Source organism: Polyergus mexicanus, unplaced genomic scaffold (assembly GCF_030449975.1).
Source record: "Polyergus mexicanus isolate NDT 795.1 unplaced genomic scaffold, iyPolMexi1.0 SCAF_16, whole genome shotgun sequence".
Classification (NCBI taxonomy): Eukaryota; Metazoa; Arthropoda; class Insecta; order Hymenoptera; family Formicidae; genus Polyergus; species Polyergus mexicanus.
The window spans coordinates 177695-190421 of NW_027223336.1; the positions used below are offsets into that span (position 1 = coordinate 177695).

Below are 12727 nucleotides of genomic sequence, written 5' to 3' on the forward strand. Positions count from 1 at the left end.
CAAATAAAAATGTTTCCACGGTTGACCTCACAGATACATCTGTACAATTGCCTCTTACGTTTATCGACGACATATTCGATGATAACAACGAGATGCCTTCATCGTTGATCCCTTCCGTTATCTACGACGTTATAAGCGCTCATATCTAGGACATCTTTATTAATAATTACGAGCTACCTTTTAATTAAAATTGGCCTCTCGATTACGAGCGATCGACGCCCGTTTCCTGATACACGGATCAAACGAACCGATGACTCTTGACGTCCAATCCGGGAAACTTGACGGAAGCCGACGAGATTGAGCACGGAGATCATCTCGCCGGGTGAACACGTGTCTGGATTAGTATTGGTATCCCCCATTACTGGCATAACTCTGTCCGCCTCCGCCTCCGCCTCCGCCTCCGCCGCCACCGCCGCTGCCGAAGCTCGGTGCACCGTAGGTCGACGACGGTCTGCCGCTTCCGCCGCCTCCAGAGTAACCGCCAGAGCTGAGGATGATGAGAGGAAATTATGAAAAGAACATTGAATCGGCAAATTTGTGAATCAATGATAAAGAAGCAATAAAGAATAGATAAACATTTATATATGAGATTTTAGAGTTGAATAAGAAATTTCACAAAGATGAACAAGAAAATTAAACTGATGAAAATTAAAAAAAGCTGATGTTTGCATCGTCACAAAATAATTTCGCGTTTAATCGTTACAAATATTTTTCGGTCTTACCCGCCTCCGAAACCGCCACCACCGGATGGGGCACCATAAGACGTTGACGGTCTTCCGCCACCGCCGGAATATCCGCCGCCACCTCCCGAAGGTGCACCGTAAGTAGAGGACGGCGCTCCGCCACCACCGGAATATCCACCGCCACCACCACTGTAGCCGCCGGAACTGGGTGCTCCATAGCTAGTGGAAGGTCTACCACCGCCGCCACCGCCACCGCCACCGCCCTGGGGTGCCCCGTAGCTTGTAGAGGGTGCGCTATAAGTCGAAGAAGGGGCTCCACCGCCAAAACCGCCACCGAAGCCGCCGCCGCCACCGCTACCGCCACCGCCGGAAGGCGCGCCGTACGTGGACGACGGCCTGCCGCCACCACCGGAAGGTGCCCCGTAGGTCGAGGACGGCTTACCGCCGCCGAAACCTCCACCGCCACCAAAACCACCCCCGCCGAATCCGCCACCTCCGTTGGAAGGTGCGCCATAGGTTGAAGACGGACGTCCTACGGATGGCGTCCCATAGCTGCTGGACGGACGGGACGGGGCTCCATAGCTAGAGGACGGTGCTCCTCCTCCGCCAGAGCTAGGCGCCCCATAACTACTGGAAGGCGCTCCATAACTGCTGGATGGCGGCGCTCCGTAGCTGCTAGAAGGAGCTCCTCCGCCGAAACCACCCCCGAGTCCACCGCCGCCACCACCGCTGGACGGTGCCCCGTAGCTCGTCGAGGGTGGTGCTCCATAGCTTGACGAAGGAGGTGCTCCGTAGCTGGAGGATGGCGTTCCGCCGCCACCGGAATATCCACCGCCACCGCCACTGGAGTATCCGCCGCCGCCGCCGCCGCCGCCGCCACCTTGACTCGGCGCTCCGTAGGTCGAGGAAGGTCGACCACCTCCGGAGTAACCGCCACCCCCGCCGAATCCGCCACCGCCGCTCGAAGGTGCACCGTAGCTCGTCGATATTCCTCCACTGCTACCGCCGGAATAGCCGCCACCGCCGCCACCGCCACCTCCTAGATTAGGGGTGCCGTAACTGGTCGAGGGTGGCAGATAGTTGCCCGAAATTGGCGCTGAAAATAATATTAGATTTAGAGCGAGAGAGAGAAGGAGAGAGAATTGACGTCTTTAAAAATATTTTAAGGTAAAAAAAGAACTTAAATCGTATCTCTCTTAACTCAAAATTCTATTACATTTTAATTGAGATTTTATGTCGAGAAAAGTATAATTATTCATTTTATTTAGAGATTACGCACATTCTTTGCTCTTGACTGTTTTTTCAACTTTTACTTTCTTGCATTACCGATGATTTTTTATTATATCCGTGTTTGCAATATCTTGGCGAAATTACTATTAATGAAACGTTTATTGTTTGCGGCGAAGTCATTGGCGACGAGAGAGTAAATAATAAACTTCGACGGTAGCATTTATGTTACTTCCTAGCAATCGAGAATCAGTACAAAGTAGAAATTCGAAGACTTTGTTTTCTCTTTGGTTTCAATAAGAATTTAAAGACATATTTAAGTAGCCTCTTTACGATGATACTTTATCGGCGGAAGTTAAATTTGATCGTATACTGTTTAATGACACTCGAGAATGAAAATCTTTCGAGATTAACGGCGCGTAAAGTCAAAGCAATTTTTAAAAATATAAAAAGTCACAGATTAAAATTTACTCGACATATTCCCGAAGCTGCGCTTTGGTTGAAAAACGCACGATATTATGATTCTTTCTCTCTCTCTCTCTCTCTCGTATGAGTGAAAATTTTACTCGCGTCGGAGAGAATTCTTTAAATCTAACCCAGCAACGACATAATCAGACCGTGACGATTTCTTATCTGCGAAACTTCATCTGCCACCTGTGCTCGGCGCGCTATCATTATCGGCTAATTGAAACGCCAACGCGAAATTTTCACGATAATCGCACGCGTGGTATTTTTTACGCGCGTTAACGTTGATTGCGTCATCACGCGCTGATGCACCGGAACGGAGCATCCGATTTGATTTATCGCGCGAACGTGACGCTTGGAGAAGCGATTTATCGCCGGTATCACATTTACCAAGTAGAATCGGCAATCGTTAACTATAAGATTCAATGTGTTAATTAATCCTTGATTAGCGATTCGCCATTCACTTTTCTACTCTCCTCTCTATTATACAGACGGAGTTTTAATTCCGCCCATTCAATCTCGCAATCGAAATTGGCTACCGTCTCGATTTTAAGAGGAATGAATAATTCATATTAATGAAATCGAATAATAACAGAAATAACGCTCGGGCTTTAATTGGACAAAAATTGATTGAAATAAAAGACGCGGTAAAATATTTTAAAACAAAACGTCAAAAAAAAAAAAAATAGAAATAAAAAAATTAAATAGAGAAATAAAAATGAGCTGTGCTAAAAATCGACATGTTTTTAATCGAACGATAATTTTAAGTTTCAGCGAAACATCTTCCTCCAATTAAACGACGTATCTCGCGTACAATCGCAAAGTTCTGCAATAATTTTGTAGCTTGCTTGAACAATGAGTAATCCTGCAAGTGTGTGCGCGCATGACATTTACACGTGTTAACAAAGTCGAGACAATCGCGGCGCGTAAGAGTGTGCATGAGATTTGGCTTCGGCTTGCACGCTTTCGTACTGTATTACGCTAGATCGCGAGTGATAATATCCTGATTTATACACGCCATGCGCAATTTGCTAAAGATTCTGGCGATAACTCACGTCACCCCTAATGCTCGTCTATTTCAAGCCTTGCGCGCGCGCGCGCGTTTTCTACTTTTTCGTGCGGCCCGATTTCACAAATTTGCCGGTGCCGCTTGAAAGACGGCTGCGAGAAAATAGAATATAGAATCGCTTAAATAATCGAAAGGAAGAGGAAGTTTAGGGAAATGTTCGGAGAATAAATTACGATAATCTGTGATATAAAAACATCTTGTTTGGATAGCGGAATTACCGGTTATTGCTATACATTTATTTGATGGCGTGCGCGGTGCGTGAAACTGCATAAAATAGTACGTCAACAAGAGTGCTTTAACCGGAAACTGATATCGACCCAAAACACGATCGTGTTTTGCGAAACGTTTTAATTGAGACTAGAGTACCTTTAGTATCTAGTAAGAAAATTAATAAGAATGTTATGTTTTTGCTCTTGAAGAGCGTTGAAAGCAATGTGAGGGTTTTATAATTACCGAGATTTAAATAATTAGTATCGTAATTTTTTATCTTGATTGGACATTCTGTTATCTTGATCTCTGATAATATAATGAATGCAATATCGTGAATAATATTGTATATTATATCTTTACTGAAATAACATTTTTCTCACTCATACTTGACATGCTAGTTCGGAGATTATAATTTTGATGGAATCTAATTTATTATGTAAATGCTAATGATTAGTTAGGTATGAGAGTGGTTAAGTTAGAGTGAAAACGTTCCTCAAATCGTCGCGCGTTCTCCTCGCGATTTCTCGCTCGTGCAAAAACAAACCGCGTCGCGGGACAACTGTTAAATCTAGCCGTGGACTTTCTAATAAGTTCTCCTATATGCTGGCTACAAAACATTATAATGTGATAATACTAATTATAAATATTACACGACGGGTCTGTTCGCATAATGCGTGGATTAGCCGTAAAACTGACACACAGTGCGCTTCTTTTCCTACACAATATTGTCTTATAAATTTTACTAAATTCTACTAAAAAAGTTACTCTTTCAAAAAAAGACTCTTTTAAATGTAATAAATTTAGCACGGCATGATATTAAAAAGGAAGAAGGAAAAATAACGTTACGCAAATAACTTTAATAGATCTTATAAAAGTATCCTTCAAAATTATTAATGCAATTTATCTTGTTTCATATAATATAAACTATACGATTTTAAGACTATTTTTACTCTAGCGGGAAATTTATTCAATTAGCAGAATTTTCATCTAATAATATAAAACATTAATTAGCACGAGATATCTCTCAAATCTGTCTTGCGTTAATACAAAATTAATTTTATTCAATATTTCACGCGTTTTATTTTAATATTTAAGAAAGTTGACATATTCTCCTTTTTAGAGAAGCCTTTTTCATAATATGACATGACATTGAATCCATTAGTTGCGATCATATTTCCTTTTGCATGTCACGATATATCTAATATATTATATTTTCTCTTTATAGAAATTTACATCACGTGTCTAAGTTTGCGAATTTTGAAAACGCGGAAGGGTAGTTTCGGCTCACGAGACTCAAGGAGTCGACAAGTTCTGACAAGGAGCCTTCTCTTACCCTCAGCGTAAATCGGTCTTAGCAGCAGGGCCGTTGCGGCCAGCACGGTCGCTGCCAGAGGGGCCCAGCTTCTCGCGGGTCTCATGGTCCCCGGCGATCGAACTCTCGTAGATGCTTCTGCGGAATCCCTCGTCGCGCCGAATCACATGCACGAATTTGCGTTCCTTGCGCTCGATCAAACGCGAGTGCTATAATTGTCTTTTTTCGTCTCTCTCTCTCTCTCTCTCTCTCTCTCTCTCTCTCTCTCTCTCTTTCTATCTCTTTCTCAAATACCGTCTTTCGCGTACGTGATAATACGGGGTAAACGACAAGAAACAGATACGAAATCGAGACGCGGCGGCTTCAACGTGGCCTGCTCAACGCACCCGTGCGATTTCGTCTAACGTGCTTCAAACAGCGTGCATCTCGTTTATATAGTTGGCCGTCTTTCGGAGAAAGTCCTCGTCGCGCGAGTGCAGGAGGATGCTACCGACCAGGTGAGACACCCGGGGAACGTGGGAGGCAGGTGCGCGAAGAAGGATGCCGACGGTGGGGGAAGGGGGGAGGGGGAGAATAGACAACTGAACAAAATACATCGCGTATAGGAATCGCTTAGAGTAGGGATCGAAGGATCACCGAGTTGCTCTCTTCGAAGGATCGGCAACGGGATGCTCTCGCTCGCGGTTGACCCAGGTAAGGCGGTGCGTTAACGAAGCGGCCCTTTTTTTTTTTTTTTTTGTTCCGATGACGAACGGACGTTCTCTCGCCGCGAGAACTTAACGCTCTCATTGCGGGAAATGTTGGACGGCTGGCCTTGATGTCATCAGGGCTCTGATCGGATCAGCGAAAGTAATACAGCATCGTTTTCGAGCTCTCGTAAATTCTCACAACAAGGGATTCGAATCGATAGAAAATAAAATATTTCATCACGAGATGATTCGTGACTCATTCGGAACATTATAAAAATCTAAAATATCGAATAAATGCCGTTTCTAATCAAGTAGGTAAAACTATACATTTTATAGAGATAAAATATTTTTTTGATATTTTTATATAGAAATTTCTAAAAAGTTATTTTACCCCTATGATACATATAAATATCACATATTAAATGAAATAAAATGTTAATAAATCGGTATATTTATAAGAATGATACGACACGTTACGAATGCGCTATGAGTCGCTTGTTTCATAAGTGACCTAAGTAAAGTTTCGAAAATTTCCGCGTCATTCCTTCGAGTCCTTTCTCCGAAAAGTAAGTCCAATGAAGACTATCTGTAAGCATGAAACGTGCGATCGAAAATTATCTGCTCGTTATTCGTCGCACGCACAGCTTCACTCGAGAAGCATACTTGTCGATTAGGAACTAGATAACTAAATCGAGACAGAGGATACAAACACATCATGCTGGCATCACAATATTCATTGGTATTGACAAATATATCACAAACAAGAAAGAGTAAGAAAAACACATTTTACGTTTCTATATATATATATATATATATTGATATAAAATTATAAATGTATGATATTTAAAAAAAAAATTAAAAATTACAAGCTTGACAGAATTTTCAATTAATAAGAATTATATATAAGAATATATAAGAATCCATTGCGATTTCTATTAGGTCGAGGACAGATCTACTCATACAAGGATCCGCTCGCGAAAATGATGAGATGACCGATAAAATATCGCACATTGTCGCGAAGATCATTTCACGATAAGCACTACAACCTCAACCGATTCTGAAAAGGACAAATAAAGCACTCGACAATAACATATGAATTTTAGAATTACGTCATTTTATAACAAAATTTTTCAAATTTTTGCACAAAAATTATTACATAAACATCTTATATTTAATAAATACCTCGGGTCGTTAACTACAAAGGAACGATTGATTAAACGCGAAGAAGAAATGAAAGTTAAGCGAGGAAAGTTATGAAAGGCAACATAAATGCGGAGGTAAAGAGTTGTTTTTTGCGTCTGAAACTATCGTGTATATATCGTGTATATTATATACATATACACGCGAGAGATGTACCGCGCTTCATAATCAGCTCAGCGTTATTCTTGATCGTGCGCGATTACCGTCAAGATTCTTAATTCTTAATCCTCTCCGTGAACGAGCGCGCGCGCAACGATTTTGCAGCTCGCGCAAGCACAGCGGGTGCGCTCGTTGCCCTAAACGCGAATGGCGCAACATGTAGTATAATCGATAATTTGTAATAGCGGGAGTTTGTATAATTTGTGTTCCGTTTCGTTGCTTGCTTGCTTCGTAGCCGGAGGTGCGATATTGCGTCACGCCCGAGGTATAATAACTTAATAGCGTACACACGGAACGATATTATGGAAAGAGAATTCTGTGTCGGAGCGCGCTTGACGCTCGTTGACGAAAATGATTAACGTGCTATGTTGTCACGATAATGATTAATAAAATAGGGAAATAATAAATTATGAAATATATACACGACGTCGGAATGATCGAAACGTTTCTTATTTAAAATTACGTCTTGGATCTAATCCAATAACGTATAAATCACAAAAATAATAGACAGAAAAGAAATTAATTATCTTTAGTTCATTCTCTAAGAATTTCCATTACAATTTTCACAATGCGTTTCTATAAAAAATTCAAGCATAGATAATAGCTTACATTTATAGACGAACTCGATTACAAAGAATCGATCGGTATCGTCGGTAGCCGATCCAATTAGCGCGCGTGACGAGTCGCGGAGAGGAATCTCTCCGTTCCTCGCGAGCGTGAAATTCACGAAACGATCCCGACACCTACGACACTCTCACCGATTGCTGAAAGAACGCCGCTCTTGCTAAATCGACGATTTATTATTGCTCGTGTAGCAATAACGCAAGCGCGCGCCTGTATGCGGCTACGACAACGTTGCGGTAACGCGTATCGCTTGCTGGCCCGGTTTCAAGTGTCTCGATCCTGATCGATCATCGCGACATAATTGATGTGACGTGCCGCGAAAAAATGTACGCGAGATCAACCGGCGCATCGATTGACGGATTATCAATTAGCGATATTTAACGGACGGATTCTCTTTCCGCGCGCCTTTCTTCTATTTGTCAACAAGTTTTACGAGCGTTCAGACGCTTGGATCATCAGAAGAGACGCGAGACAAATTGAAATGAAACTTTTTATCAATTTGAAAAAATTTTTTTGTTACCAAAAGTATGGCGATATCTTTTACTTTATTAATAAGTATATACAAGCACATACAAGAATTTTATTTTATTAGGCGAGTCGATATTTAAATATGTTATTGAGAGTGATCTGGGAAAAATTGATATTAAAACTTATGTAAAATCTGCAATCATTCAGTAGAAAGAGAGAAAAAGAAAATTTTTTTTATTAATTGAAAATATTAAATTCTTTTTTTTTTTAACGGGGAAAAAAAAGAGACATTTCTTATATATTTTCATTTATTCGATAAAAAGTCCTGGCACAGATTTCTGGTTGCGATTAGATACATCTGTGTGTTTCCGGCTAGCATCGCGCGATTGATGCGGGCGAAATTTTATGCGAGGGATTAATCGGGAGTGGCGCGGCTTGATTCTTTCGAAAGACTCTCACTTGCATTATTATCAGTCTGATTTATGGCGGGAAAAGCTTATTAATTGCTCTTGTGCACGCGCAATCTTATGTATGCCGTTAATTGTTGAGATTCTTCTCTTTTACCATGATGGCAATCGGATTACGTAATGAAGGATGCTTTGCGTTCTATGCTATCGAGATTGCGATTCGTCGGTCACGTCGTAAATTAAAAACTAGACATGACTAGATGTGTCAGAAAACATCTCCCCGAGAGAATTATATCCCTGAGAGAAATATTCTTGCGCCGATCTAGTAGGTCAGATTTTTTTTTTTTTTTTATTTCTTGCTATGATTTTTTTATTACCGAGGAAATCTTTCTTTTTTTTTTCTTCCGTATTGAAGAATAATATTGCAGATGCCGGGTCTATCGATATGTCTCAGATTGGAGCTCGTTATTCCGTATGTCATAGATTGCATTTCGAGGATTCTCCGAAAGACGCCGGACCAGACCTCTCGATCGGCGGTACCGGCACAAAGGCGCGCTCTGATCGGATGCGGTCTGCAATTTGCATTCGCTCTCGGCGGCGAGCGGTCTCTATGGCCGCGCGAGATTATAGAACCGCTGATTATTCAACGGCTATTGACAATGCATCGTTCCAGGTAAGCATCGCCTCGGACCTTTTTTATTCGCACCGCGATCATAACGTAAATTAAAGAACCGACGACGAGTCGAGACTAGCGATCAATTGATGTCTGTGACTCTTTTCTTTCCTTCGTTACATACCGATGTTTTTCTAGCGTCGCCGATAAGATTCGGCGGTCATAGATTCTTGATCCTTGACCCCGAGAGATATTTCTTCGTCGCGTAACGAACAACGCGGACGAATCTTTGCAAAAGCGGCTTAGATTGATGAATTAAATATAATTAATTCTATTTAATGTAAATTCAATTTTCAATAATTAATCTATCTGCTTATGCGGAAAATGAATCGGCAGTCCTCCATTCGTATCCGCGAAGAGAACACGAGGGAATGACTCGTGACGCAAATGCATCTCTTTCGGTAATCGGAAAGGAGTCGCTTCCCTTTGTTAGCGCGAGTATTTTGTAAGCGCGCGACTCTCGTTCTCTGGACAAGAGGAAAACGCCAAGTTTTTCCAACGTTTAGGTACGTTAGGCGACTTGGGCGAACGCAATATAACCCGCGACGCGACCCCCTCCAGCTCGCAGGGGGACTGAAGAAGAGGCGAGGGGACAAAACTACAGCAACGACAACAACAACAACAACAACAGCAAGCACGATGCAGGATGCAGGTTCGCCGTGTGGCAGAGGAAAAGCGAAAGTCACGGCGGCCCTGCTAGTTCTTCTCCTCTGATCCCCTCCTCTTGATCCTTCTCTCTCAAGCGAGCGTATTGCGCGCTCATCTCTGCGCCCTGGATAATTAATATCCGTAATCGGGGAACCGGCTTTTTCTGCGCCCGCCGATATTCGATGAGGCGTTGAATCGCCTCGCGCGTTTTGTTACCTCACGTTTCGAGTTAATTGATTAAAGGCATCATAATCATTATTATTACATCGGCGCGAGATACGCTCGCGCGAAGCCGAGCGATTTTCTAGCTTCGTCACTCCGGGACGGGCGATCGGCCGTTTCGCAACGGCATAGGATCGTTATGACTGCTCCATTAATCTATTTGTGCACGACGAGCTATTTTCCGGCTCGGAACATGACGCGATGTAACGGCCGACGCGCTACGTGAATGCGATATGTAATGAACAATGATGCAAAATACCTAGTTTTTTTTTTTTCCGTTTCAATAGCGATCGTTTATCCGTATGTATATCTACGATCGTGTGAGATACGTCGACAGTGAAGAAATATTAAATATTGAAAATTTTATGATTTTTTTTTTTTTTAAATAACAGATATCTCAGCGGATTACTTCGGAAGGAAAAAATATGATGTCTTTAATAACGAAAAATATTATGTGATTAATAACGAGAGTTAAGAATCGTTTTGAATTAAACGTATTTTTAATTTCTTTTTTTATTTCTTTTTCTTTCTTATCTATTTGTAATGAATTTCAACGATCGTCTCTATTGTCATTATCAAAATATTATCATTAACAAAAATGCAGACGCGAAAAAAGTGTCTCATATTTTATCGTTGCAAATACGTATTTATATCTAATAATATCGTAATTCAATTTGGTGAATCCATTCGTCGCTTTGATCCATACATCATACGCTTGCAATTGGGCGAATTAAACCGTAGAATTTAATTAATTCTTCCATTTCGAGCTATTGCCTTTTTATCGCCAGCAGATAGACGACGATAAATTGTCGCTTGTGTTTTATGATTTATAGTTATGAATATCGCTGTTTATTCATGGTTTCGTATCTGACAATCGTCATCAACGCTTCAGTCAGATGGTACATATCGATTCCGCTTGACCCAAATTGGAAAAATGGAAAAAGATCGAACGTCGTGGCACACTCGTAGCCAGAAACGATTCCCCTCAGGGCTAAAATTGCGCAGAATCATCAACCTCATCGACAACTGTGAGTGCGATACGCATTTGTCTTCTTCATCGTGTCGGGGAATAGATTTCTTAGAGTGACGGTTCCCTTCTTTAACGTAGCAGGGAAAATACGTAAGAGACTCGCTTGCATATCAAAAGATTGCGACACGTTGGTGAGAGAGCGTTTCGAGTTTATTATAGTTGAACATACGGATCTACTTCGCGCCCATTCGTTCCACATAATAAATTTTTCGACGAATGATTCTCTCTCCTTCGCCGAGAAACAATGTACGTGTCACAATTAAATCGAGTATAATAATAATAATAATAATGTATTACCGCGTAACGCGTTATTAAGCGCAATCCCGCAATGGCGGAAAAAATTAATAATTTTTACTCTTAGGGAAATATAACGTAGAGCAAAGAAAACGGCATTTAGCGAAGAGAAGTATCTTCCGTGACAAGAATCACTGTGATTATCATTCAATTATCTCGGCTACATTATCAAAGTGTTAAACGACATTTCCGCGTTTTGTGAAACTTTGCGTTTCCCATAAACGCGAGGATAACATCTGATGTACCGCTTTGAAGATTTCGTGCAGTTGGAACAAATAAGTGAAAAAAAATTCATGTTATAAAACTCTATTTAAGCAGGGATATCGTTCGAATATCGCGCTGTAATAAATCATAATCTTACACAGATAATTTCGCGCTAAAACCGCGGATAAAACCTCGGGTAACAAATGACGATTATTCAACACAAAGGCCTTTATTAGCCATTCATATCTCTTGAATGTGCGAATTGCTGAAAGTCTTGTAACGTGTAATTTTTTAAACGTCGCGTCTTGAGTGCCCGCTACAACGAGAGATTCCAAGATTCTTTTGAGCCAAGTGCATCGCGTAGTCGGACGAATAATTTGTAAAAGCCCGAAGTCGATCTTTGTATTTGAAATTTATCAAGGCCGCCTTTTACTTTGCAGATCTCGTTCATACTTTATTTGTTCGAGGACGCAAGAATCCAATAGTTCAAGGATTTTTAAGAAAGCTAATATAATCGAGGAACAAAAGACTCTTCAGCTATTGATATCAAACAATAAAAAAAGAAAAAAAAACTAAATATGAATCTACGTCATTAAAAGTGAAAAATCTCTAGGTGTGCAAGAATTAAGTTTAATTTTAATTTAAATATTATATAATATTTAAGAACAAAAGAATTATATATTTAGATACTTGATATCTCTTTTTCGTGTGCACGAAATCGACGCGACACGTTTCCTTCGCTTTTCTCGAGATACTTGAAGATGAATCCTCCGCCGATGATGTTCGAGCATCATTTCGCAACATCGCGGCATCGCGAGTCGAGGAGGCCCCATCGCGGGCAATTAATCCGAAAGGTCGGCCTCCCATCATAATAGCCGTCAAGAGCCGGGGGACCCTCAGAGCGGAGCTATGATTTATTCAGGAGGATGAGCGAAGCGACTCGAAATAACTCGATGTGTACGTCGACCTTCCTTCCCCTCGTGCCGCTTCCCGCGTCGCGACTCTCTTTCTTTCCCTGTTGATCTGCAATCTACATGGAGGGTTTACCTCTTTGCTAGAGGACGACCTAGGACGATGTCTCGTTGACGGACACAATAGGTTCATAATTAAATATTCATTTGGAACACGTGGCGATATCGATCT

At 41.5% G+C, this 12727-nt stretch overlaps 2 protein-coding genes across 2 annotated transcripts; one reads left to right on the forward strand and one right to left on the reverse strand.

Moving 5' to 3' along the window:
- Positions 1-251: 251 nt before the first annotated feature.
- On the reverse strand, positions 252-5359 carry LOC138940305 (pro-resilin). The gene is made up of 3 exons (XM_070309085.1): positions 4988-5359; positions 723-1779; positions 252-487 (listed from the first exon to the last, which is right to left on the reverse strand). The coding sequence occupies exons 1-3, from the start codon at positions 5070-5072 to the stop codon at positions 340-342; spliced, it is 1290 nt and encodes a 429-aa protein (XP_070165186.1). The 5' UTR covers positions 5073-5359; the 3' UTR covers positions 252-339.
- A 192-nt stretch (positions 5360-5551) lies between these two features.
- On the forward strand, positions 5552-10489 carry LOC138940306 (uncharacterized). Its single transcript, XM_070309086.1, has 3 exons — positions 5552-5659; positions 8997-9186; positions 9693-10489. The coding sequence occupies exons 1-3, from the start codon at positions 5635-5637 to the stop codon at positions 9898-9900; spliced, it is 423 nt and encodes a 140-aa protein (XP_070165187.1). The 5' UTR covers positions 5552-5634; the 3' UTR covers positions 9901-10489.
- Positions 10490-12727: the final 2238 nt, after the last annotated feature.

Bases quoted from the DNA above. Each gene is read 5' to 3' on its own strand.
- LOC138940305 (XM_070309085.1), bottom strand. From the start codon at position 5,072: ATGAGACCCGCGAGAAGCTGGGCCCCTCTGGCAGCGACCGTGCTGGCC. The intron at 1,780-4,987 runs GTAAGAGAAGGC...TATTATTTTCAG, and splicing joins AAGACCGATTTACGCTGAGG to CGCCAATTTCGGGCAACTAT. The intron at 488-722 runs GTAAGACCGAAA...CATCATCCTCAG, and splicing joins GGTGGCGGTTTCGGAGGCGG to CTCTGGCGGTTACTCTGGAG.
- LOC138940306 (XM_070309086.1), top strand. From the start codon at position 5,635: ATGCTCTCGCTCGCGGTTGACCCAG. The intron at 5,660-8,996 runs GTAAGGCGGTGC...CGTATGTCATAG, and splicing joins CTCGCTCGCGGTTGACCCAG to ATTGCATTTCGAGGATTCTC. The intron at 9,187-9,692 runs GTAAGCATCGCC...TCCAACGTTTAG, and splicing joins TTGACAATGCATCGTTCCAG to GTACGTTAGGCGACTTGGGC.